The sequence below is a fragment of the Grammomys surdaster genome, unplaced genomic scaffold (genome assembly GCF_004785775.1).
Source record: "Grammomys surdaster isolate TR1022 unplaced genomic scaffold, NIH_TR_1.0 125818, whole genome shotgun sequence".
In the NCBI taxonomy this organism is placed as follows: Eukaryota; Metazoa; Chordata; class Mammalia; order Rodentia; family Muridae; genus Grammomys; species Grammomys surdaster.
In genome coordinates, this window is record NW_021620648.1 from 334856 (window position 1) to 358493 (window position 23638).

At 49.2% G+C, this 23638-nt stretch overlaps 1 protein-coding gene across 1 annotated transcript in view; it reads left to right on the plus strand.

The window, feature by feature from the left end:
* Vdr (vitamin D receptor) overlaps positions 1-2660 on the plus strand; it is a 52188-nt gene extending 49528 nt beyond the window's left edge. The window contains exons 9-10 of the mRNA XM_028789371.1: positions 45-161; positions 1303-2660. Coding sequence (XP_028645204.1) covers positions 45-161; positions 1303-1562 — 377 coding nt within the window. The 3' untranslated portion in view covers positions 1563-2660. The remainder of the gene's footprint in view (positions 1-44; positions 162-1302) is intronic.
* Positions 2661-23638: the final 20978 nt, after the last annotated feature.

Consider the following 23638-nt stretch of genomic DNA (forward strand, 5'->3'; position numbering starts at 1 on the left):
TAGAGTGGATGTCTCCGCCTCACCCTGGCTGTTCTCTCTCACAGCTGGGCACACCCTGGAGCTGATTGAGCCCCTCATAAAGTTCCAGGTGGGGCTGAAGAAGCTGAACTTACACGAGGAAGAACATGTCCTTCTCATGGCCATCTGCATTGTCTCCCCAGGTATGGAGCCTGGTAGGGAGGAGCTGAGAGACCTGGTACATGGTGGGGCCTATGAGTGACAGAGACCTGCTCAGAGCCAGCAGGGCAGTCTGAGGGAGGGATGAACAAGAGAAGCAATAAGGAAATAAGGAAATGCTCCCTTTGCTGGGTTTACATAGCCCAGGAGGCATGTGGAGGGGTCGCTCAACACATGTGGCTTTGTCTTGTGGAGGCCAAGGTGATTCATGGGACTTTGAGGAACCAGATGAGCAGGGTTCCACAGGCCATTCATAGGACTTGGGTGTTCCCCAGTACTCAGGCTCTGTTCTTGTATGACCTCGGATGAACTTGTCAGTCACCCGAGGTTCCTCGGAGGCAGGGCACCAATCCTTGGGGAGTAATAGACACTTCTGCCTGGGTTGACTTTGGAAGCTGTGGGATGTGACCCAAAGGGGAAAAGACTGAGAAGGAAGTTGGTTGTAGTCTTGGAGATGTTATATTGGTGATAAAGCCCAAAGGATAGAGACCTGACTCAGCCTGGACCACGTGTGCACAGGAGACAAACTAGTGGCCTATGGCCAGGAATGCCAAGGTGAAGGCCCAAGGAATAGACATGCGCTCACCCATCCACAGTAATGATTTACTGAGCACCTGCTATGGCCAGACACTGGACAAGGCCCAGGGAGTCACAGGAGAAAGGATAGACTTCTCTCCCACGAGAGTTAGGGGAAAACAAATGCTGGTATAAACCCATCTGCACTATGATGGGAGTTTTGAATATGAAGATGCTACTGGAGAGATCCTGGCATAGATCTGGGGCATGGAGATGGAGGGGTATCAGGAACAGCCTTCTGCAGGAAGAGCTTTTAGTCTGTTCCGTGAGAACCAGTGGGTCGGGGGAAATGACGAGAGCTGGTTTCCAGGCAAAGGGGAGATCTGTTAGCCAGAGTGGGAAGTACCTGAATACCAAAGCAAGGACTGAACCTAGAGACAGAAGGAGTGGGGTGATGTGGGTACAGGACCAGATGAGCCCACAAAAGGACTTGGTACCAAATGCAGGGAATGTCATCAGAGGGGATGCTGACATAGGGTACCTGTGCGATGGATACTGTGAAACTGAGCCGTGAGCATCCTGTGTCTTCCTCCATCCCCCGTGACACAGACCGACCTGGGGTCCAGGATGCCAAGCTGGTTGAAGCCATCCAGGACCGCCTGTCCAACACGCTGCAGACCTATATCCGCTGCCGCCACCCGCCACCAGGCAGCCACCAGCTCTACGCCAAGATGATCCAGAAGCTGGCTGACCTGCGGAGCCTCAACGAGGAACACTCCAAACAGTACCGGTCCCTCTCCTTCCAGCCGGAGAATAGCATGAAGCTCACACCCCTCGTGCTAGAAGTGTTTGGCAATGAGATCTCCTGACCAGGGTAGCCTGCAGTGGTGCCTGGGTAGGGCCGTTCCTCCAAGGCCCTGTTCCCAGGCCCTGGGCTGTATTCAGCCCAGCAGTGCCTCCTGCCCCTTCTGGAGTTCAGTCCTTCCTCTGCCATGGCCCGTATCTGTCTGGCCCATCCTTTCTCCTGCCCAGCCTAACACCTGGTCTCCCTTTCCTGTAGACTGCAGGTTGTTCCTGTCCCTTGAGACCTCAGTTAGAGAAGGCTGCTGTTTATTTGACCAAGAAACTCGAGTGGGGGTAGAGGGCAGAGGCTAAAGGCAGAACGCTTTACCTAGGGATACCTCCACCACAGGGGGCTGCTGCTCGTGTCAAGGGAGGCAGGCAGAAGAGATGTGTCCGTTCCTCAGGGACAGGTACCTATACCTACCCCCCACTCCAGTCCTACCTGCCCAGAGCCTGAGGAGAAATCTGGCTCCTGACTACAAAGGGTACACAACCTACCCATCATCCCTTCTGTGTCCCGTCTCATCCTGCCACCTGTCTGTGTCATTCTGACCCAGGGGAGTCGGTCACTACGGGGGCCTCCTTCCTTATACTCATGGATTCATTCACTGCCAAGATGACCAAATATACTACCACACTAACCAAGGAGCACTCACCTAGCCCTGCAGTTCCCATCTTTGAGGTTTTGCCATGGTAATCCCCCAGGGCCAGGACCTCTGGTACAGTGGGCTTCTTCCCCATCCCCAGAACCAGGGACCTAGACACCACCATTGGAAAGGCCCCAGGGGATGAAATACGGGGCCCAAGTAATGAAGAACAGACAAAGCCAGCAGGACAGTGAATGGAAGTCCGTCTATCTTTGTCATCAAGATGAGGGTTCTGAAGCCTGGAGCTATTGGGACCCACTCCTCTCCTCTATACCTAGTACACGTGTCAGGACCAAGTTGTCCCAATTTTCAGAAAGTCCCTTGCCCTGTCTTCATCCCTTACCCCACCAGTGCCTTACCACCTACCCAGGAAAGCAGGTCCTCTGGCCTCCCAGGACCTCACAGTTTGATCACCAAGAGTATCCCAGAAGTCATTTCAGCCACTCTATCACCCCCACTTGGAGCAGCAGGGTCCCATCCTCCACCCCACTGACCAATGAGAGCTACCTTTTCCTCCCAATAGAATGGGATGGAGGAAGACCAACAGCTGCCCAGATGGGTCTCCAAACCTGCTTTTCAGATGTAAAACCAGACGTAAGCACTCCCCACCTCAGGGGAAAGATGGAGGGGGTAGTCAGAACTTGGGGTACAGTGATATGGGACCAGTTCTTCCTGACTCTCACTTTACTGACTCTCACTCTCCCAAAAGTCAATGTAGACCTACAAAATGGTCAGGTGACGGGCTAGGGACATATCTTCAAACTCCATTTCTTCCTCTGTAGCAGCCTAGCCCAGGACTTTGGAACCCTGATCTCATTCACCCCAAATACACACCTTGCTGATCATGTGTTGTGGGTGTAGGGGACCTATACAGAGGAGGTCCTTTTCATAGAATGGCTCACAGAAAGTCCTTCAAGTGAATGCTTGCCCTGGAGACTGCAGTGACAATGGAAGCACCAATAGAGGGCTAAGGTCAGGGGGAACATGGCCCCATGAGCCCCATATTTCCTGAAAACCCTGGCATGGATCAGATTTAACATCGAAACAACCATTAGTGTCCACCTGGCCCTATGTTTCCCAGTATTTGAGTGGAAAACATCTGGAGTGGAAACATCTGGAAGCAGCTTTTCTATAGTGCATAACGGCATGCAGAAGGCTTAGTCTTAAGTCATTAGATCAGAGGTGTTTTCAGAATCAGATCTGGCCTGTTCTGTGTTCTAACTCTGAGAGTGGCAGCACCTGATTCAGAGCAGTGTGTGTGTGTGTGTGTGTGAGAGAGAGAAAATACTGTACATTAATGATTATTGTCACTGCATAAAAAAAAAAAAACTAGAGGGAGACCTTTGATTTTAGCTGCAGAACACATTGGTCCAGCTTACTGCTCAACAGAAGGGAAGGTCTGAAAGTTGATAAGCTAGTTCGACTCCTTTATAATGAGAACCTGACATCAGAGGAGAGTGTGGTTGACCTGGGCTCTTGTAATTAGAAGCATCTCCAGGCCTAGAGAAAATTTGAACTCATAGTCCTGGGCCACTTTATACTGAGCCTGTTTCCACTGCTTTGGTAGTTGAGCCAGGATATGAGGAAGCCCTGGGTACTAGAACAAACCTATGTCTGGGACTTTCCCTTTTCCCTGGGTAATAAACACATCCACCCATCCTAAGGGGGCAAGCACTCGGCCTCCCTGCGTGAGACTTGGCTTTAGGACTCTCCTCATCAGCCCTGTGTGCTACTGTTGTCCTGTCAAAAACATGCATCAGCCTTTGGAAAGCCTCCGTCTTCCCAGTCCTGGCCTCTCCAGGAAACTCCACAGGCCTCCAGAGAATACCAGTTTCTTAGCCCAAGGGCCCATTGTTGAGAAGCACCCAAAGGGAATAAGGTCTGGGAGGAAAAGACACAGGACCAAGTAGGTTTCAGTAGCTGAACTGAGAGGGAACAACATCATCTAGTTTTATTCTGAATTTAAAAGGCAGGGCCTTGAAGGAGCTCACACTTGCAGTAGAAAGTAGGGGAGTCCAAACCAGGTCACCAGAGATGGTTGAGATAAATGACCAATCTGGTTGGAAGTCAGGCATCACGGCTCTAAAGAGTTTCCTAAGAGACTTTCCGAGAGAAAAACAAAAGTGTTTTCCAGGAGCTTGCCAAATAAACCAATGAAAAAGCTTTGCCAATGGTAATAAGAGATACTCATACTTTCATAGCGCTTGCTACGTGACAAGTACCCGCTGTAAATAAAAGCCTCGTGAAAACCAACTTGCTTGATCTTTCTATGAACCCCATGGAAGATGGAGTTGGTTTGTCTCCACATGGTGGAGGGGATTCGTCACCCAAAGCTCACTGGTGGTGAGTGAGAGGAGGGATTTAGACCTGGGCACCTATCTCTGGAAGCCTTAATTAGTTGCAACCTTCTACTGCTCCCTACAGAGTTAGGTGATATGACAAATGATAGGCCCTCCTGCTATCCACCCGAAGGAGGATATGAGGGAGGTTTCTATTCAGAGATGGGGAAAGTGGAGGTGCTGGATCACATAGTGCTCTGTCCCTAGAAGTATTTGGCCTAATGTGTAGACCCAATGAGCTGCGGCACTTGCCAAAGAGCATCAAGAACGAAAGCTAAGTGATTACTGGTAACAGTAGCTCTTGGGTTAGAAACAGCTACACGGAGTGTTACAGTAACTCCATGAGTACCAAGCAGAGTGCGAAAGACTTAGCATGAAAGGATTCCCAACCAAGGACTCAGGAGAATTGCAATGTCACTGTCGTGGCCCACCCATGGTTTGTTTTTTAGGTTGGTTCAGAAACCTGGGGGTGTGATTTACTTTAATTTACAGAAACATCTGAAAAGTTTTCCAGCTACGAGCTAAGATATCCCAGCGGAAAGAGATGGGACTAGAGGGACAGGAGCCAGGGCGAGGGGCCTTTGTCATGAAAAACAAGTTGACTTAGAGACAGAAACCCATAGCTGCCTGAGGGGGGCTTGTCTCTGTCTGTGGGAATGTGAAAGTGAGAAACAGCTGAGATCCTTAGTGATCTCAGAGATGACGCAGGAGGACACGGAGTCTGGAAAAACAGTCTTAAAATCAGATCAAAATGATTTTGAGTTTTCACATTCCAAGATTTTCTTTTGTTCTATACCTGCACTGTTGAACCACATAATTTCAGTTATGTTTTTTTGTTTTGTTTTTTGTTTTTTCAGAGCTGAGGACCAAACCCAGGGCCTTGTACTTGCTAGGCAAGCACTCTACCACTGAGCTAAATCCCTAACCCCATGTTTTTTGCTTTTCAAGGCAAAGGTTTCTCAGTGTAGCCCTAGCTGTACTGAACTCACTCTGCAGACCAAGTTGGCCTTGAACTCAGAGATCGGCCTCCCAAGTGCTGAAATTAAAGTCATGCAACACTATGCCCTGTTGAATCACTTTCATTTAAAAACATTAAAATCAAAGCAAAGGAAGGAAGACACCCAAGCGCCTGCCCTGGCCCTGTGGCAGACGCCATTACAGTGAGGAAATATGGAGAGATGGGAAAGATGGAACACACGATAGAGAAGAGGGAGAGAGTGCTAAGCCAAGAGGTTTGGGCGCTGTGGAGACAGGTGGAACTGGAGATGTGGTGGTGGTGAGGAATGGGCAGAGAGGAGAAGCCATGGTAAGGTCCTGGCACCTGCTGCTGTCAAGGGCCATGTCTGGGTCCACGGTCCTACCGCAGCAGCTGGGGTCTGTACTGATGTCTACAGCTCATGCTGCCACCAAAGGCCATGCGAATGTCTGTGGTCTGAGCTGCCATCGGAGACCATGTGAATATCTGAGGGCCATGCTGCCTCAGGGGACATACTGATCTGAGTGCCACCTGAAGCTACTGTGACATCTAGGCCCATGCCACCACAAGGGGGCCATGTCTGGGTCTGTGGTCTTATTGAAGCCAGGCCCTTGTTACCACCAAAGGTCATACAGATGTCACTGGTCTGGGCTGCTGCCTGCAGCCATGTTGATGTTCAAGCACTGTGCTGAACTGGACCTGCCCTCACCAACCACCACACTTGGGAGAGGGAGTTGGCCCCACCCCTCTCTGGCTGTGACACCTGGGAGAGCTGCCCCCCCCACCCCACCTGGGCAAAGCTGGAGAGCTAGCCCTGGTGGTGTGGGTGCAGGAGAGCTGGTGGGCTGACCAACTTAGCTCCCACCCAGACCTAGATCTAGGCCTCTGAGTTGACCCACGCCAACATACACCCCATCTATGAACTGCTGGAGTGTGTGAAGGGGCTGGTCCTGCAGATCCAAAGCTGCGGGATCTCCATGACACAGAGCAACAACAGGACCTCGGAGAAGAGTTACAGTAAGGAGCCGGTATGGACAGTATAGCAGAAGCCAGAGGCCTCAAACCAAACCTGGATCATTGCAGTGAACATTTGAGGTAAACCTGTTTGGGGCAAAAGGCTATCCTGTGTGATATACCGGAACACACTACAACTTCCACAGTGGGATTTTGTTGTTGTTTATTTGTTCTGTTTTTCTTTTCTTTTAGGGGGTAGATTGCAAGGATAGAGGGCAGATATGAAGGGATGGGGAAATGAATGGAATCGGGGTGTGTGATGTGAAATTCACAAAGAACCAAAGTTAAAGAAAGTTAAATTTTTTAAAAAAAATCAATAAACTCACAAAAAAATAAAGAAAGAAAGAAAGAAAGAAAGAAAGGAGGAAGAAAGAAAGAAAGAAAGAAAGAAAGAAAGAAAGAAAGAAAGAAAGAAAAGGAAAAAAGTCAAACTAAAGGTCAGATGTGGCAGCATACACCTTTAACCCTAGTACTTGGGAGGCAGAGGCAGGCAGATTTCTGCGGGTTCAAGGCCAGCTTGGTCAATAAAGTAAGTTCAAGGACAGCAATGACTATGTAGAGAAACTCTGTCTCAAAACAAAAAAAAAACCAAACAGACAAACAAAAGGGCATTTCTACTAGACATTTCATGGAAAAAGAATCTCATAACTGTGAAAAATTAAACCAAAATAAGCATTCAACTCTTTAACTGGATAAGCCACGGCTCTCAGAGTTTCTGGAGCTCAGGGGCCTCAGAGCTTCCATTCAGGATAACGTACCATCGGGCAGGGATGGTCTATCCCAAGCAGTTTCCCTAGTGCTGTATATTTTGGAGACAGAGAATTACCATATGCCACAGGCTGACCTGGAACTTACTATACAGCACAAACTAATTTCAAGCTCAACCCTCCTGGTGGTGTGAGAGGGGAGATGTTGTGGGCTGGGCTCGATGCTCCAGACATCAGCTCTGAGTCTCTGTGCCCCACATACTGGGGCAGTGTTGTGAGTGAGGACCAAGGAAAGATACCTTAAAATGTAGTTTGAAGGCCAGAGAGGTCTTCTCCATACTGGAGAGAGATCTTGAGAGGTAGCTTGAGACAGAGGGTGAGGCTGGGCTGAGAAACATTCCATCGAAGATCCTAATGCCTCTCAGAGGGAACTTGGAGTTAGCTGGCCTTTGGATGACATCAAGTTGAGAAAGATTTTTTTCCACTTTTACATCAAAGAGCCATTAGGTGCAGGCTGTCCTCAGAATTAGGGGTGACCTTGACATGACATTGAGATATGCCAAGGGCTGGTAGGAGTAGAGGATATTTCTTTACCTTTTTCAGAGGGCTGTTCCAGCTTGAAGAGAATGTAAAAGTATCCCAGTTGCTTCCCTGCGGATCTGGGGAAGCAGATATCCCCCTCCACGGGGTTCTCTGAGCTTCTCCCAGCAGAATAATCTGAGCTGGAGATTTATCTTAAGATCCACCACTAGAGGGAGTTACTACCTTACAGCAAGGCCCCAAGATCCTTTTGCTGAAGGCACCTGATGGTGTTTCCCTCCCTTTACCCCAGCACATTGGACACCTCCCAAGATCAAGATCCTGTACTTGTGTCCTCTAAGATCTACTTGTGCCAAGAGAGAGCAAAGCCTCAGGCTGCCCATAAGGTTGATTGTGTGTTCTTTAAAAGTTTCTAAGCACAGACCCACAAACAGACCATTTAAGACACCAGCAGTGGAAGCTACAGTAACAGTTAAAGGCGGAAACTACACCCAGTCCTGAGGATGTTACATGATGTTTTTGAGCCTTGGTTTCTTCCTCTATAAATGGCAGCAGTAACAGTAGCCACCTTGAAGGGTTACTGTTGCTATACTATGACTTGTGTAAAAATTCATCACAAGGGCTGGAGAAACAGCTCAGCGGTTAAGAGCACTTGTTTGCTCTTCAAGAGGTCCTGAATTCAATTCTCAGCAACCACATGGTGACTCACAATCATCTGTGTTGGGATCCAATGCTCTCTTCTGGTGTGTCTGAAGACAGCTACAGTGTACTCATATACATAAAATAAATAAGTCTTTTAAAAAATCATCACAGTAACTGGCACATAGCCATCTACCATAAAGGCCTCTTCTTCAGATCTCAGCCTCTTCTGTTCCCTAATTATCAGTCTAAAAACTGTGTCATCGAGCCATTTGACCACCAGAGGGCAGGTGAGCCACTTAATAAGCCAAATTGGACTCAACCTTACCAGACAGTTGGCGGCCTGGGGTCAAATCTAAATTGAGATACAGAGAGCTACAGTTACTGCCGTCGCCAATTTCTTCCAGCTCAGTCCTTTCTTTTCCAACTTCATCCCCACAAAACAATAAACAAAGGAAACGAACAGACAGCACTCCCCGTTCCCGGACGTCATGGCCCATGGATCGCACCCATACCAGAGGTGAACAGTAGGTAGCATGTGCTCAGAGAAAGAAGACACCGCACAAGTTTCAAGACCCAGAACTGATCCGTTGGTTTTGGTTGTGCCACGTTTTCACGCTCTCGCACCCCAGCATGCAGTGTAAATCCCACCTCCTCTCTCCAGGGTCCTTGTTTTTCTGCACCAAATGTTGAAACTAATCAAGCCACTGCTGTGTCCAACAGGTTCCAGTTCTGTCCTTGTGCGTGTTGGAGCTTGCCGTCCAGCAGTTCTCAGACGCTCAGCCAGAGGACTCTCTTGCCTCAAAAAGGAAGGAGACCTAAGAGCTTCTGCTTATGCAAATTGTATCTAGCTGCTAGGTGTGATGGTACATAGCTGTAATCCCTGCACGTGGGAGATGGAAGCGGAAGGATCAAGAGTTCAAGGCCAGCCTAAGCTACACTGAGAATCTGAGACCAACCTGGGTTACACGAGACACTGTATCCAAAAAGAAAACAAAATATGGCAATACTTATGATATTAGAAATCAAAACTGAGGAATTTAGAGTACATGTTATCACCTTTCTAAATATAATAAAATGAATCTGTTTGACATGAATTTAAGCGATTGCTATTAAAATGCTCCGTTCTTTGGAGCAGCACTAGTTTAATGACGGAGAATACTGCTTTCCAAAGCTCTCTAGCGTTGGACTTAACAGAAGCCAGCTGGACTCCATCAGCTTCTGCATTCAACCTGGTGTGAGATACCCCAAGCAGTCACAGAAGCGTCTTTGGGGGAGGAGAGGCACGGAATACTTAGGGATAGGAATAAAAAGGTAAAGAGCATCTTGGTAGTGTTATTATGAAAGGAACTGAGAACAGTTGCTATTTCAGGGTCTCCGAGACCCACAGGGGCCCCGAGTCTACCCCTCAGGGCCTATGCTGTATGCTTTCTGCATGCTGCCCCCTGAAGAACACCCCTCCTTGTTCTTTACCCTTATACTTCCCTAACAAGACAAGTTCTGTTTTCTCCTTAAATCTCCAGCTCAGACTTTATGGTTTTCCCAGATTCTCTCCTGACCTTTGCCATCCTGCACCCCTGCCCCACTCCACCTGCCCGCTCTGGGTAAAAATCCCACTTTCACTATACCATAGAAGGAAGGGCAGCGTGCGTTTCGAGCTTGCTTACCAGACTGGAACAAAGTAGGGCTTCCGTAGACCCAAACACGTGGATGGATGAACATAGCGCGATGGACTGCCTGCTTCTGTGAAGGTTGGGAAGATATTTGTTTTTCCACAGTGAGTATCCAGTTTTAAAAGTTTTGTAGTCACAGGTCTGTAATTCCAATGCCCTGGAGGCAGGGACAGGAAGATTCCAAGGGCCAGGAGAGCTGGAGCTTTGTATCAAAACGAACCAACCAATCAACCAACGCTTTGCTGGGGTCCCTGCAAGAAAATGAAATGGAAATGTTTATGCAGATGTCAATCCTTCTCTTGAACTTGGGGAAAGTGGAGAGTTAAATGCATGTGGCTTAAAATCCAACATGCCCGCCCACTACCTCTTCATCAAACCTCTGCCGCATCTCCTTTCCTTTCTATTTGACCAGATCTGTGTTTGAACCATCCAGTATCCAAATATTCATATCAATCTTACAATTTGTATTAGGCTGCTCGAATCCTTTGGCTCCTCTGTTTGTCCTCCAGTAGTCTCTATTTCTTTTCAGACTTGTTTTACATGTAGGCATATTTTGTCTGCATGTGTCTATGTGTACCACGGACATACTTGGTGCCCAGGGAAGTCAAAAGAGGGCATCGCATCTCTTGAGACTGGAGTTACAAATGGCTGTGAGCTAACGTGGGTCCTGGGAATCACACATGGTTTCTCTGTAAGGACAAGTGTTCTTAACCTCTAAGCTAGTTCTCCAGCCCCATCTAACACTCGTGATGCCTCTCCTGGCCTTGAATCTCACAAAACTTAAGTAGGTGTTGAAGGAGATAGAGCCGAGTCTAACTCTAATGCAGGTCAGCCTTTGTGCACTAGTTGGGAAGTCTTTGGTTCAGTGTTGAAGACAGCATGGGTGAGGGAGAGGCAGGTAAAGAGAATGTTTGGAAAGATTAGATCCTCTGCAGGAATGTGGGTAGCTTGTCAATGCTCTTCGGGCCCAACTATCATACCCCAAGTCTATACAAATACCTGTAGAATTAGACCACGTCTGAGCCCAGGGTCAGAATCCAGGCTTATGATATCCAGGACACCCAAGAAGGGAAAGTCAAGTATTCAGTTCCAAGCTGTAAATCACCTCTATGCTGGACTCCAGGGAGAAAGGCCCAGCCTCCTAGGTCCTCACCTGCTGAGAAAAGAAGATGAAGGGAAATCCCAGGCAGCCCTAGGATGCAGGGCAAAGTTCTAATCCAAACCCCAAAGGAGAACTCTCCTTTCTTCCCCTTGCACTGATATCCAGTCCCAGGATTCTGCAAAGAACCATACCGACCTCACCCAAACCCATTTAATTGAAATCCCAGCAGCCATCTGTGAACACCTGTGACAACTAGGCAGCCAAAAGAATAGGTGCTCCACCCAGGTCAGCAGTGCCTGGCTACCCGTTTCTCCTTCTGCCTTCTAGCACAGCCAGACAGATCAAGCCATTCTGACAGCAGACCCCTGGCAAGGTCTAAGAGCTGAAGGCAACCAGATCAGGCATGAAAGGCTAGGTCCTATGTGTTTGCCCCTACCCCAGTGCCCTCTCCCACCCAGGAGCCCTAGAGGGTCAAGGGAGTGGATTCTGAATCATCCCTGGGTGATAAAAAGGGGATGGAGGGAAATGATAAAAAAGAGATGGGGGAAGCCAGCTCCACTTCCTCCCTGATAAGAACCCCACCCTGAGGGACTCCCTGCTTTCTGCTGTGTTTACAGAGAAGGGCTTTAGGGGCTGTAGCAGAGACCAAAGAGGGTGGCAGATGGCATATTAGTGGCTCCTGTTGTGTTGCAAAACTTTTCCTGAGGAGATGCCTCACATACATCTACTTACCCCAGATAAGGAACCCACAACAGACAAAGTCCAGATACCACCCAAGTCCACCTTGGTGAACCAATGAGTTTTATTCAAGTTACTTACAGGCATATGGGTGAAGGGTTACATACAGGAGCAGAAATAACTCAAAGACAGCTCCATCACCAAAGTCCACCCTAGCACAGGTGACAGTTCACAAAGCTACCTGGAGTACACACTCAACCTGCAGGAAACCCAACAAGCTGGAGAATGTCCTTTCCAGGTGCCTCAGTTGGCCTAAACTGTTCCTAAGCAGCTCTACTGATTATTGCCTCTTTCTGGTAGCCGTTTTTTGCCTGAGAGTTCTCTTAGAACCCTGGCAGGGAGGGACATAGTGAATCTGGTCAGTTTCAGGGACTTCCTGAAGCTGTTTTGTTGTTGTTTACCTCCCTTCTTAAGGAGCTCCCCTGGAGAATGAAATGTTTTAGTCTTGGAGGAGCCTAATGTACAATACCTACACAATCCTTTGTCCTGGAAGATCTCCATTCATTGTTTGTTTGCTGGTTTAGTTGGTAAATGCCCATTACAGCTCTTCCTACATTAGGCTGAACATGATACTGGGCCTTGAGGACCACTTAGGCAGATAAGCTCTGTGGTCTCATCAGCCCTTTCTCCACCTGTCTTCCCTGTCTTGGTCAGAAAAGCCAATTAGTGAATGAAGGCATGGGCTTCAAGAGTTCCTCTTCCTGAGCCAACGAGATGGCCATCAGGCCTGATGACCTGAGGCCAGCCCTTGCGACTTACATGATAGAAGAAGAAAACAGAATCGCATAAGCTGTTCTCAGCAGTACACTTGCACTATAAGTGTGTGTGCCTGCTGCCCCCCCCCCGACTCTCTCCTACACAAATAAGTCCCAGCACTTGAGAGGCAAAGGCAGGTGGATCACTGTGAGTTCCAGGCCAACCTGTCTATATACGGAGCTCCAGGCCTTCAATGAGACCTTGTCTCAAAATAATAATAATAATAATAATAAAATAATAATAATAGTAATCGTAGTAGTAGTAACAACAATAATATTTTGTTTTAAAAGATGGCTGGGCATGGTAGTTTAATCTCAGCACTTGGGAAGAAGAAGCAGGTAGATCTCTTTGAGTTTGAGGCCCAGCCTCCTCTACAAAGCAAGCCCAGGACAGCCAGAGCTGTTACACAGAGAAACTCCGACTCAGGGGGAAAAATGGTAGCCATTTTGTTAGCATCTAAGTGACCTTGGGGAAATGGCTTGGGCTGTCAGACCCTGGGTTTGCTCACCTATGAATGTCAGTCAACACAGAGTCTTTACAAACACAACATAAGGAAGAATTGTGGCATGATGCCTGGCAGCTTTGTCTAAGGCAGCAGAAATGGCATACAGGGGGCAGGATGGGACCTAGCTCCACCTGTACTCCAGGGATGTTCTCTGTCTCTTCTGTAAAAACTGTCACTGTTCCCTGAAGAAAGGCACCTCAATAACTAAAAGCAGAGCACCGAGAATCGTGCCTAGTCTGCCAGTAAGTGCTTGAGAGATGTCAGCCTTTCCTGTGGTGTTTTCCTCAGTCCCATGGATGGATGCTCTCCACTACCCACTCACGCCTTCCTTCCAACCTGTTCCCACTAGCTCCTCCCCCAAACCAGGCTCGGAGGAGGCTGGAGCTGAAACTCACAAGTTCCACCCTCTAAGACGCTCTTGTAACCCAGACTTGGAAGTTGGGCACACCCGGTGCCATGTATGTGCTCTCCAGAATCAGAGCAGGGGCAGGCTCTGCAGAGGCTGGAGGATTGGGTAGTGGAGAACTTGCCGAGGGGTATCTGTCCCTGGGCACTATTATCTTCTTGTCATTATCTCCTCCCACAAAGCCCTCTCCACCCATAACCCCCAACCGAGATGACAAGACCAGCAACTGTCTTCAACCGCTCTGATTCGGGATAAGGCTAGACCTGTCCCCACTGCCACAGACTCCATGGCCACCCCTCCCTCTGCCACATTTATTAAGAAGAGGTTGCCTGTCTCTCTGGGAATGAAGAAGCTGGTGAGGAAGGAGACACCCCAGTATCTAGGAGACCCTGGATGACCAGGGCTTCTGACAGAGTTTGTCTGCTCCTTCCTTCAGGGTTCTCAAGTCAGCCTTTCTGCTGTCGCTCCTTCCGTGTCTCCTTTCTCAGGATGCTCTCCCCCACCCCAGAGCCCTGAAGCTGCACACCTGGCTCCCACATCAGATAACCCAACCACAGTAGTTCCCCTCACCCGACCCCACTCCCACCCTCTCCTCACCCCTCACCCTCTTCCTCCCCTGGCTGTTCTACCTTCTAGCTTCTGATGCACCTAGATACCCGGGGGGGGGGGTGTCAATGAGACTCAAAGCTCTAGCGGGAAAAGATGGCGTGAGAGTCGACCCGGCTCAGCATGTACAGATGATACACAGGATGGAAATGTACAGTCTGTGACAATTGGACACAGTGATGAGGAAGGGACCCCAGTCCAGGCCTTAAGGTACAAAGAAGAAGAACAAGCCAGATACACTGAGGGGGTGGGGGCTCTCAGAAAAGCACAGCCTCCGGAGCTGGGACAGGGCGGGGTGTGTGGGGGAAGGAGTAGGGGTTTCTACATCTTCTGTTTCTAAGTCAAGAAATTCACTGTCCCTTTCCCAGGGATTCCTGTATTTCTGAGGTTATCTCAACCTCAAAGTCTTCCCATCCGAGCTACCTGAAACCAGGGTTGAGGCCCAAAGTCTTGGCAGAGAAATAGGAGAATGTATGGAGCAGCCTCAGCCCCTTCACCCCAACCCTGAGTGCAGGCCACATCTATATGTAGGAAGAGGGGCTCCCACCGAGCATGTTGGTGGCCACAAGGCATTGTAAGGGGGAAAGCATTGGAACAGGAGACTAGGAGGCCGGGACTAGCGGGGGACCAGGACTAGCAGGCGCCTGGGGGTTGTCCTCTTGACAACAAATGAATCACAGGCAAATGATGTGGAAAGGGTGGTGAAAATAAAGATGTGTTATTTCAAGGCCCCAATGTGTCTGTCGTAAGAGGGCGGCTGAGCGGGGACGAACCCAAGTCTTCTCAGGCCGGATGGTGTCTGTAGGTGGGGGCCCAGGTAGAGTTCCTGTGGGGAACAGTGAGGTGATGGCTCACACACATCTCCTGTCACCTTCAGGGTGATGTGAAACAGCAGGTGGTCAACCACAACCAGCCAGCCCTTCCCCCAGAGCAGTGTAACCCTCCCATCTCCTCAGCTCCTTGGTGAATCCCCCAACCCTTCCCTAATCTTTCTGTAGCCGCTACTCAGACAGTGACACACCCACCGGTCCTCAGTACCTGCTCTGCCCTGTCCCTCTCAACTCACACCATGGCCTTGTCCTCAATAGTAACAGATGGGACAACGAAGTTCTGTTTTCTGCCTAAGGTCAGTCAGTGCATCCTAGGACCCTGCAGGGAGTCTGGGTGAGTTCTGGGCCAATCAGCCTTGCTGTGTGGACTTTCTCACATCAAGAGAATGAAGCTTGAGTCCATGTTGCTAGGCTCTGAGGATTGAGCTGAAGACACTGACTTTCTGGGTGAATGGACCTATAATCTCTTGTAGCCAAATGCAGGCTTTGATGAGTCTTCATCCTGCTTCCATGGTGTTAACAGGTATTAACTGAAAAGAAGAAAGTACACTCATATTGCCCCATAGCCCCATTAACTGTTCCTCTTTGTATTTATTTATTTTCCCCTTTCCATTTCAGAAAGGGTCTTTCCATGTAGCCAAGGCTGGCCTTGAACTTGGAACTGTTCTGGCTCAGGCTCCTGGGCGCTAACATCACAAGTGTGCACCAACCATGTCGAGCTGAGTGTACTCTCCACCCCGCTCCATTCCTATGCTTGAATACAGTTTCCATCACAGGGCACCCACGGCTCTGTATTCTCCCACGACGGTATATCACATTCATAAACATCTTTTTAACAGCTTTATAATTTTCTACTAAGTGGAAATACCATCCTCTACTTCATCATTTTCCAACTGTGTATTCAAATTATTTCAAATTTTCCGTATTACGAATAGCTCGAGAGTGAACGTCACTGTGTACTTCTTCTGCCTCCTTCCCTAACTTTTGACAAGAGATACTTGGCTTAGAGCGCACTTGGGTGGGGTAACTGAGCAACGGGGGCAAAACATCTCACAGTTCTCACCATCTACTACCAAGCTGACTTCAAAGGCGGTGCTGCCGCTAACAGCGAGCACATGCCACCAGCCCCACTGGCGTTTGAAATGGCACCTGCCTTCTCTTTGTTTGATTGGCATTATTTCGAGCGCCTTGGTGCTAGCATCCCCCTAACTTTATGCATTTCCTCTTTCCCTGAAGAGTCTTTTTCTGTGCTTTGAACTTCAGTCTGCCAATGCTTTGGGGCTGCCTATCAATTTGTGTGCTCTCTCTGTGGGAAAGGTCTTAAAAGCCGACAGCAGAATGACTACAAATCTCTCCTGTGCATTCTTTCCTCTCTCGGGATGCTGACCTGACATTACTTGCTTTATTTCGGTTTCGGCCTGTTCCTCTCAGCCTCCATTCTTCAGCCTCCTGGTTTATCTAGTCTCCTCTTGTGAGCTTCAGAGAACAACTGTCTGCTCTGTATCTTCTGGTTATCTTCAGAGCACCTCAAACCTGTCCATAGCTTGACATGTTTCCCCACAAATTTATCTCCCAGACCCCAAATTCCCTAATTCTACCTGAGTGAGCCTATTTGGAGAAGGGAAAGAGGAAATGGAAGCTATCATTCATCTTTAAAGGTTTGTTTACTTTCTTTGCATTAGTCTACCTATATACATTTAATTTAAGCGCAGCACATGCATGCCTGGTGCCTGTGAGGTTAAGAAGACATTGGATCCCTGGACCTGGAGTTATAGGTGGCGGTTAGCAGTCATGTGGGTACTGGGAACTGAACCAGGGTCCTCTGGAAGGGCAGCAAATGCAGCAAGAACTCTTAGCAGATGAGTCATCTCTCCAGACCCAGGCTAGTGTTCTTCAAGAGGAAGTGTGATCCTTCCTATCTTCAGCCCAGAGGAAGAGGCCTGGGAAAGGGATGAGAATGCCAGCTGCTCAGTGACTCAGTTTCCCTGCTTGCATATGTATTAAAACTAATCTCAGGTCTAGAGAGACGAATAGCCACTCTATTAGAGTCAATAAACCTATGACACTGACCTCGCAGGCTACCTCCTGGGGTCTTTCTAAGGGACAAAGGGCTTAAGTTCGAAGTCATTAACCTGTGCAGTAGCCACAGACACAGAGGCCAGTCAGACTGAAATACGTTGTAAGCGAAATATACACACTGGATTTCAAGGACTCCGTAGGAAAAAAAAATAAGAAGAAAACAATAATTTTCTATTTCGATGATATGAAATGGTGCCTTCAAATATATATTAAGTAAATATACTATTAATCATCTACTTTTTATTTTGTAGGAATGACAATTAGAATATGCAAAGTTACACTGCCTTTACTCTGCTTCTACTGAATGGTTCTGGTCTAGACTATCCAGCGGGGGAACATAGACTAAAGGCTAAGGAGCCAGTGATGACCCAATGGATTTGAATACCAAGCTAGCTAAAGATGTGGGCCAGGCAAAGCACCTACTAGATGCTTGCAGACTGTCAGTACCCAGCCTCCTACACACAAAACAGAGCAATACATTAGCTGAAAAATTCCTCCAGCCTGGCTGCTTCTGAGCTGGAGCTTAGCTTCCTGGAGTCTGCCCTATGTACAGCTCCAAGGGACTACCCTAGCTTTCTATCTCCTCCAGCTCACAGGTCAGTCCTCCACCATTCCTCTTGGACCAGGTTTTGCCCCTCTTCAGTCTCCTTTCCAGAAGGCTGGAGGTGTCTTTCCTCCTGTCTGGAGTCCCCATTCTCACCCACTTGAAATTAGTCTCAGCCTACCTACATGCTGATTAGGGATGGAGACGGAGGTGAGCTCACCTTGACCCTGGACCTCCAAACCCACGACTTGCATCTTAGGCACGTTTGGTGCTTGCTCCATGCCTAACCTTTTTGTCCGCTGGTGGAGAATAGAAAGGGAAGAGAAGGAGGTGGAGAGGAGACAAGCGCACACCACTAGGCTTCCCTTCTCATTCCTGTCTGTGCCCAGCTGAGCCACAGGAGGGCAGGGACAAGACTCATCTGCCTGCGCAGGCTGCCCCTCCCTCCAGCCTGGCTGACTCCACCTCTCCCAGGTCCTGGCTGGGATCCTAAGGCTCCAGGCAAGTGGGGGAAGGGGAGCCACTCCTACTTTCCCAGCAACTGCCTCTTCCTGTTTTGCTAAAACTTTGGCTCTGGATCCAAGTGGGAGGGGGGACACTGCTTGTAGCTCCTGCCCCCCAAAGGTCAACCTGGTTCCCTCGGCCCTCTTAGCTGGTTATTTATAGCCCCCTAGGCCCTGCCGAGGAACTGGCCCTCTCCTCCCTCAAATGTCAGCAGCTGTGGCCATTGCCCCAGGGATGCAGCCAGATGCGCAGATCACTCCAGATGTGCAGTGCCACATTTTGGAGAAGACGCCAGGAGCCTTCTACAGTTCATATGGTGTCCCCTGAGTCTGTCCCAGGCTCCCTTCAAGGCCAAGAAAACCCAGGAGTATCTCAGGAGGGTCAGAAACATTGTATCAATTTTTCTATTTCACTAACCTTCCGAGGCTACCCTGTATACCCCTCTGGAGTAAAGACCCTACAGACACTACTTGATTCGCTGGCAAAATTAGTTCAGTACTCATCTGATACTGACTTTGTGGGGAGACCCAGGGACTGAGGGAGACAGAAGATACAAGAAGCTTTCTTCTGTTCCTGATGTTGGCCCTAGCTCCCTCCAGCCCTAGCACAGCACAGCATGCGTCAGGCACTGTGCTCACTCAGCACTGCATGTCCTGATCTCCGCAGCCCTAATATGGCAGCACTTCTGGCTCTGGTCTACAGAGAGGGAGCCAAACCTCCTCCAGGTTAAACAATATGCCTTACATATTGCAGGAGAGACCAACTTTAGCCCAGGCCTCCAAATCTTGCCTACAGTGCAGCACCTCCATGTCTTTCCACAGTCCTCTATGTATCCTCAAATGCTCAGGGAGAACTCTACAGGGCTCCTAAAGAGGCGTTGGTTGTCTATACTGAGCCTCCCCTGCCTACTTACCGTGATGCCCTGGCCCAGCAGGAGAGATGGACCTGGCAGGGTAGAGACTGCTAGATTCACTGTTAAGCTCCCCTCTGATAACCAGGGCCCAAGGGGCAAGTGATTCCAACCCAACTTTCCCTGATCCAACCCACAACGGCCTGGTGACCTAGTGGAGCCCTATGTGTAGGCCACTACCTCCTCTGTAGCCCCCGTTGCTGGCATCCATTGTTGTGGTGGGTATCCTTCTGAGCTTCAAGTTCTCTTCTGAGACTATACTGTACTCTCTTTGGGTGATGATGGCTTCCTCTATGGTAGACGGCAGCTCATCCTGACTCTACGAGGGTTTCCTGAAGTATGCGACAGTAGATGTTCCTGTGAGCAGATGAAGAGGAGTCTGCTCTGGTGGGTGCCTTAAGAGCTCACCCCCCCCCGACCTTGCTCTCTTTGAGGCTTCCACTACACTGATACACACAAACACAACTCTAAAATTCATTTTAAAAGACACTTCCAGGGGGAAAAAAAGAGCGCCCCCACTGGGCAAGACCTCTTTTCCTCTCTCCTGACATTCTGAGACCATGGCCCGCAAAGAAGAGATCTGTACGGATCTCCAGTCAGTGCAACCACGAGGAACCAGTAGGGTCATGCTGGGAGATATGACAAGGCCAATGACCAATGTCAAGCAGGCCAGTGGGTGGACCACAGTGTCCCTGCAGGGGCCCATTGGAGCGAGTAATTACAAACTGGATGCAGAAAGGTATTTTGCAACTCAGATGGATTTCTTCTCATGATTAGAGTATGGCCCAGTGGCTGCCTCCCTGACCGTAATCTCTACTGGCACTGGCAGCCAGGGCTGGGCTGTTGGCTTGTAGGAGTACTGACCTAGAAGCCTGGAGTCCTCTCCCTGCCCCACCACTTGTTAACCATGTTGCCCCTGGCAAGCAATCTCCCCTTCTGCCTCAGTTTCTTTATCTGTAAGGAATGGTGTGGGTTAGATCTGAGAGCCCCAAACTAAAGCAGACTTTCCAATGGCTTGAGCGTTTCAGAGCATCCCAGGGGGACTAGGAGGATTTCATAGCTTTAAGGTCATGTGCGGTCAGGAGACTTTGTACATTAGGTGACCTTATCAATCTCCTCTAGCTCAAAAAAAGCAGGGTCTAGTAAATAGAATAGTCACACTATGAGGTTTTGCTGTGGGACCTACTTTATCAGAGGGAGGGTAGAAGACAATTTATTTTGTCATAGTTCCTGCCCGTGATTATTATTTTATTGCTGCATTATTGCCCTGAGGATGGGGTGGTGCCCCATCTGCTTCTTGGTGAAGGAGGCCCTGGCCTCAGGGGTCCTGGCTCACCTCGGGGGCTGGGGGTGGGACTAAGCTAGCAGAGCAGGGAGGGGTGGGAAGTGCCTCCTCTGGTGGGTGAGTCCTCTTGGCAGGGGTGACTTGGAGTTTGGCTAGATACGCTTTGGCATCAATTTCTGGGCTGAGAGAGTCTCTTCCCCCACCCACCTTCCTCCCCCACTTTCCCAGCTTAGCAGCTCAGCCTGGGGACTGCCCCTTCCCGACTTCCTCCCTAGGCTCCCTCCAGCCCTTGCCAACCTCATTCTTGAGCCTCGCTAATCTGTTTGCCACCCCTCAGCTTTCTAGCCTCGCCCTTGCACATGCCATTCTCCCTACCTGGAATGTCACCCCCACCCACCCCCACTGATTCACACTTCTAGGCTCCCTCAGTTCAGGACTTGCTTCCTGTATCCAGGCTGCTCTCAGTACTGATCTTCTCAGACCTGAAGCCTCTCCTCCCTGCCACGTACTCATTAACACTTGGGATAACAGAATCGGAAAATGACTTTAGACTCAGAGGAAAGGAGCAATGATCCAGAGCAAGTCACTCATGCGGCAGGGGGGAAACTGAGACCCAAGAGGCTGTGACCGAGCCAAGATCATGTAAACCAAGAGATATTTCACATAGCTGGCTTTGTGAGAGGTTTTCAAGTATGCTCTGTGTGTTTGGTTTCTTCAACACATTGTGTTTTTGTTTTTATATTTAATGTTCTTCATCTCCACATTCCTCTGTGTGTGTGTGTCTGTGTGTGTGTGTGTGTGCGCGTGTCTGTGTGTGTGTGGTGTGTATGGTTTATCCAGGAACTACAATAAACAATTATACCAGCTCACACACCCTCGTGACAAAAGTTCTAAAGCTTACACTGGCACTGTTCAAGCCATCCAACGATACAAACTACAAGTCGGTGGTGTGAACGTTTGCATATATTATTCATGTGATTTCTGCCGAGCCAAGTGAAGTAGGTAGCCAAGGTCTTGCTGTTTTGCAGAGCAGGAAACAGAGGCTTAGACAGCACCCAAGAAGTTCCTGGCTGTACTGACCCAGAACTTAAGCTTCCCTACTCCCAGCCCAGGATCCTGAGATTGACAATGCTTCTCTTCCAGCTCTTTCCTTATGCTCCTTGTGGGGGTCGTCAAGGGGTAACCTCTGCTAACATTTGCACTAGTTTCCTCTTCAACTTGGGGTTGAAGAGATGGTCCCTGGCTTCCTGCCCCTCCCCATCCTGTCCCAGTGCTTTCTCCCTGCATCTCCCCACCACTTTGCCAGCACACAGACACAACGTATATTCAGAGCTGCAGGTGTCTAGGGCAACAGACCACAAGAGAAACCACATCACCTTTGTTGACTCTGGAGGGAGGTGAGGGGAAGAGGGAAGAGACTTGGGTAGTTCTGAGCCTGTTCCATTGCCCGAAGTCATTAGCCCTCCCAGCCTGAGCTATCTGGATGGAGAGCCATGGCCGCACACACAGCCTTTATAATCCAACCACTCCACTCAAGCCGAGTGACACAGTAACACTTCCTGTCTCTTAGAAGGTGAACTCATAGGGTAGGGTCTACCAGAGTGCTTGCACCCCTAAGCCACACCCTCAACTTTACCCAGAATATTCATACAGCCTGTTGACCCTGCCTATGCAATGCAGCGGAGAAAGATGGAGGACAAAGATGAGTCCATGTGGCTGGGTTCGGTGAGATGGGAAACCGGTTATCTGGAGTGACAAACAGAGATCAACAGAAACCTCAAGTAACCAGGCTACACCAGAGCAAGAGACCCTGGCATGGGTCTCTACAGTTTGGATTCGCTAGAGTACACAGGCTCTGAGTCAGATAGACTAGGATCAAGCCACTTGCTGGCAGTGTGGCCTTGGACAAATGGCTTGCTCTTTCTGTCTTCAACTTTGCTCACTAAAGCATTGGTGCCGTAGTGAGAGATGCAAGCCAGAGTTCCTGAATAGCACGGGATACACAGGAGGTTTATTCGTGTGTGTGGGGGTGGGTGGGTGTGGGTGTGTAGAGTACCCTCAGAAGTGTCTGAGCCCCTGGACCTGGAGTTACAGTCAGTTATGAGCCACCTGAGTGGATTCTGGGAACTGAACTCAAGTTCTCTGCAAGGACACTCAGCACTCTTAACCACTGAACCTTCTCTTGGGCCTCTTATTTTATTATTTTATTCTGTATGTGTGCTTGCGTGTATGTGTGTGTGTGTGTGTGCACATGCGTGTGCATGCTTGGTGTTTGGATGTGTGTAGGTGCCAGTATACACATCTGAAGGAGAATATGGAGGCCTGAGGTTGGCACGATGTCTTCCCTAACTGATCTGCTCTTCGCTTTTATTTATCGAGGCTGGGTCTCTTATTGAACTTGGAGCTAGCTAGCCAGCTCGACGACTACCCTCCTCCAAGAATCCCAACTCTGCTTCCAGAATGCTAGGATTACAGGCAGCTGTCACACCTGCCAGCTTTCATGCTAGTTGTGGGGATTTGAACTCTCCTCCTCACGCCTGCACACCAGGCTGACCACTGAGCCATCCCATCTCCCAGGCTTGTTCCTTCTACTTCTTTCGAGTCCCAGGAAACCCTTCATTTGGAGTTGAGGACTTAACCTACCCTGTTAATCTAAAAGTCCAAAAGCAGTTGGGATTTGATTGGGGGCTCAACCCAAGTCTATGCAATGCTGTCCCCTGAGGACTCCTGGGGGCCTTGGGGAGTGAGCACACCCTGGCTGGCTTTGTGAGGCCTGTGTGAGAATAAGTGCAGGTTGGGGTAGCTGCAGTCAGCACTTGTGGAAGGCTCACACAGGTGTGGTCTCTAGTGCTCTGACACTCAGACTCGATACTTTTCTGCAACTTTGAATCCCGGCTTTAAGTAGACTCCCAACAGCATTTGTTGAATGAGCTAATGACCTGTAAGTTGTTGAGCAACTTCGGTCAGGTTTCTTCACCTTTATGGGCCATATTTGATTTATGAGCATAACAACGATAATTAAGAAATGGGGTCGGGAGCTGGAGAGATGGCTCAGAGGCTGAGAACACCAGCTGCTCTTGCAGAGGTCCTGGAGTCCCTAATACCCACATATAAGCTCACAACCGTTGGTAGATTAAATAAAGTTCCAGTGGATCTGACAAACCTTCCTGGCTCCAGGATGGCAGACAACCTCCACTGTCCTCTTCGAACACTCTACATGCATACATGCATGCAGACCAAATACTCACACGCATAATATAAAAATAAACAACTCTTCAGAACGTGACAGAAGAGTAAGTGAC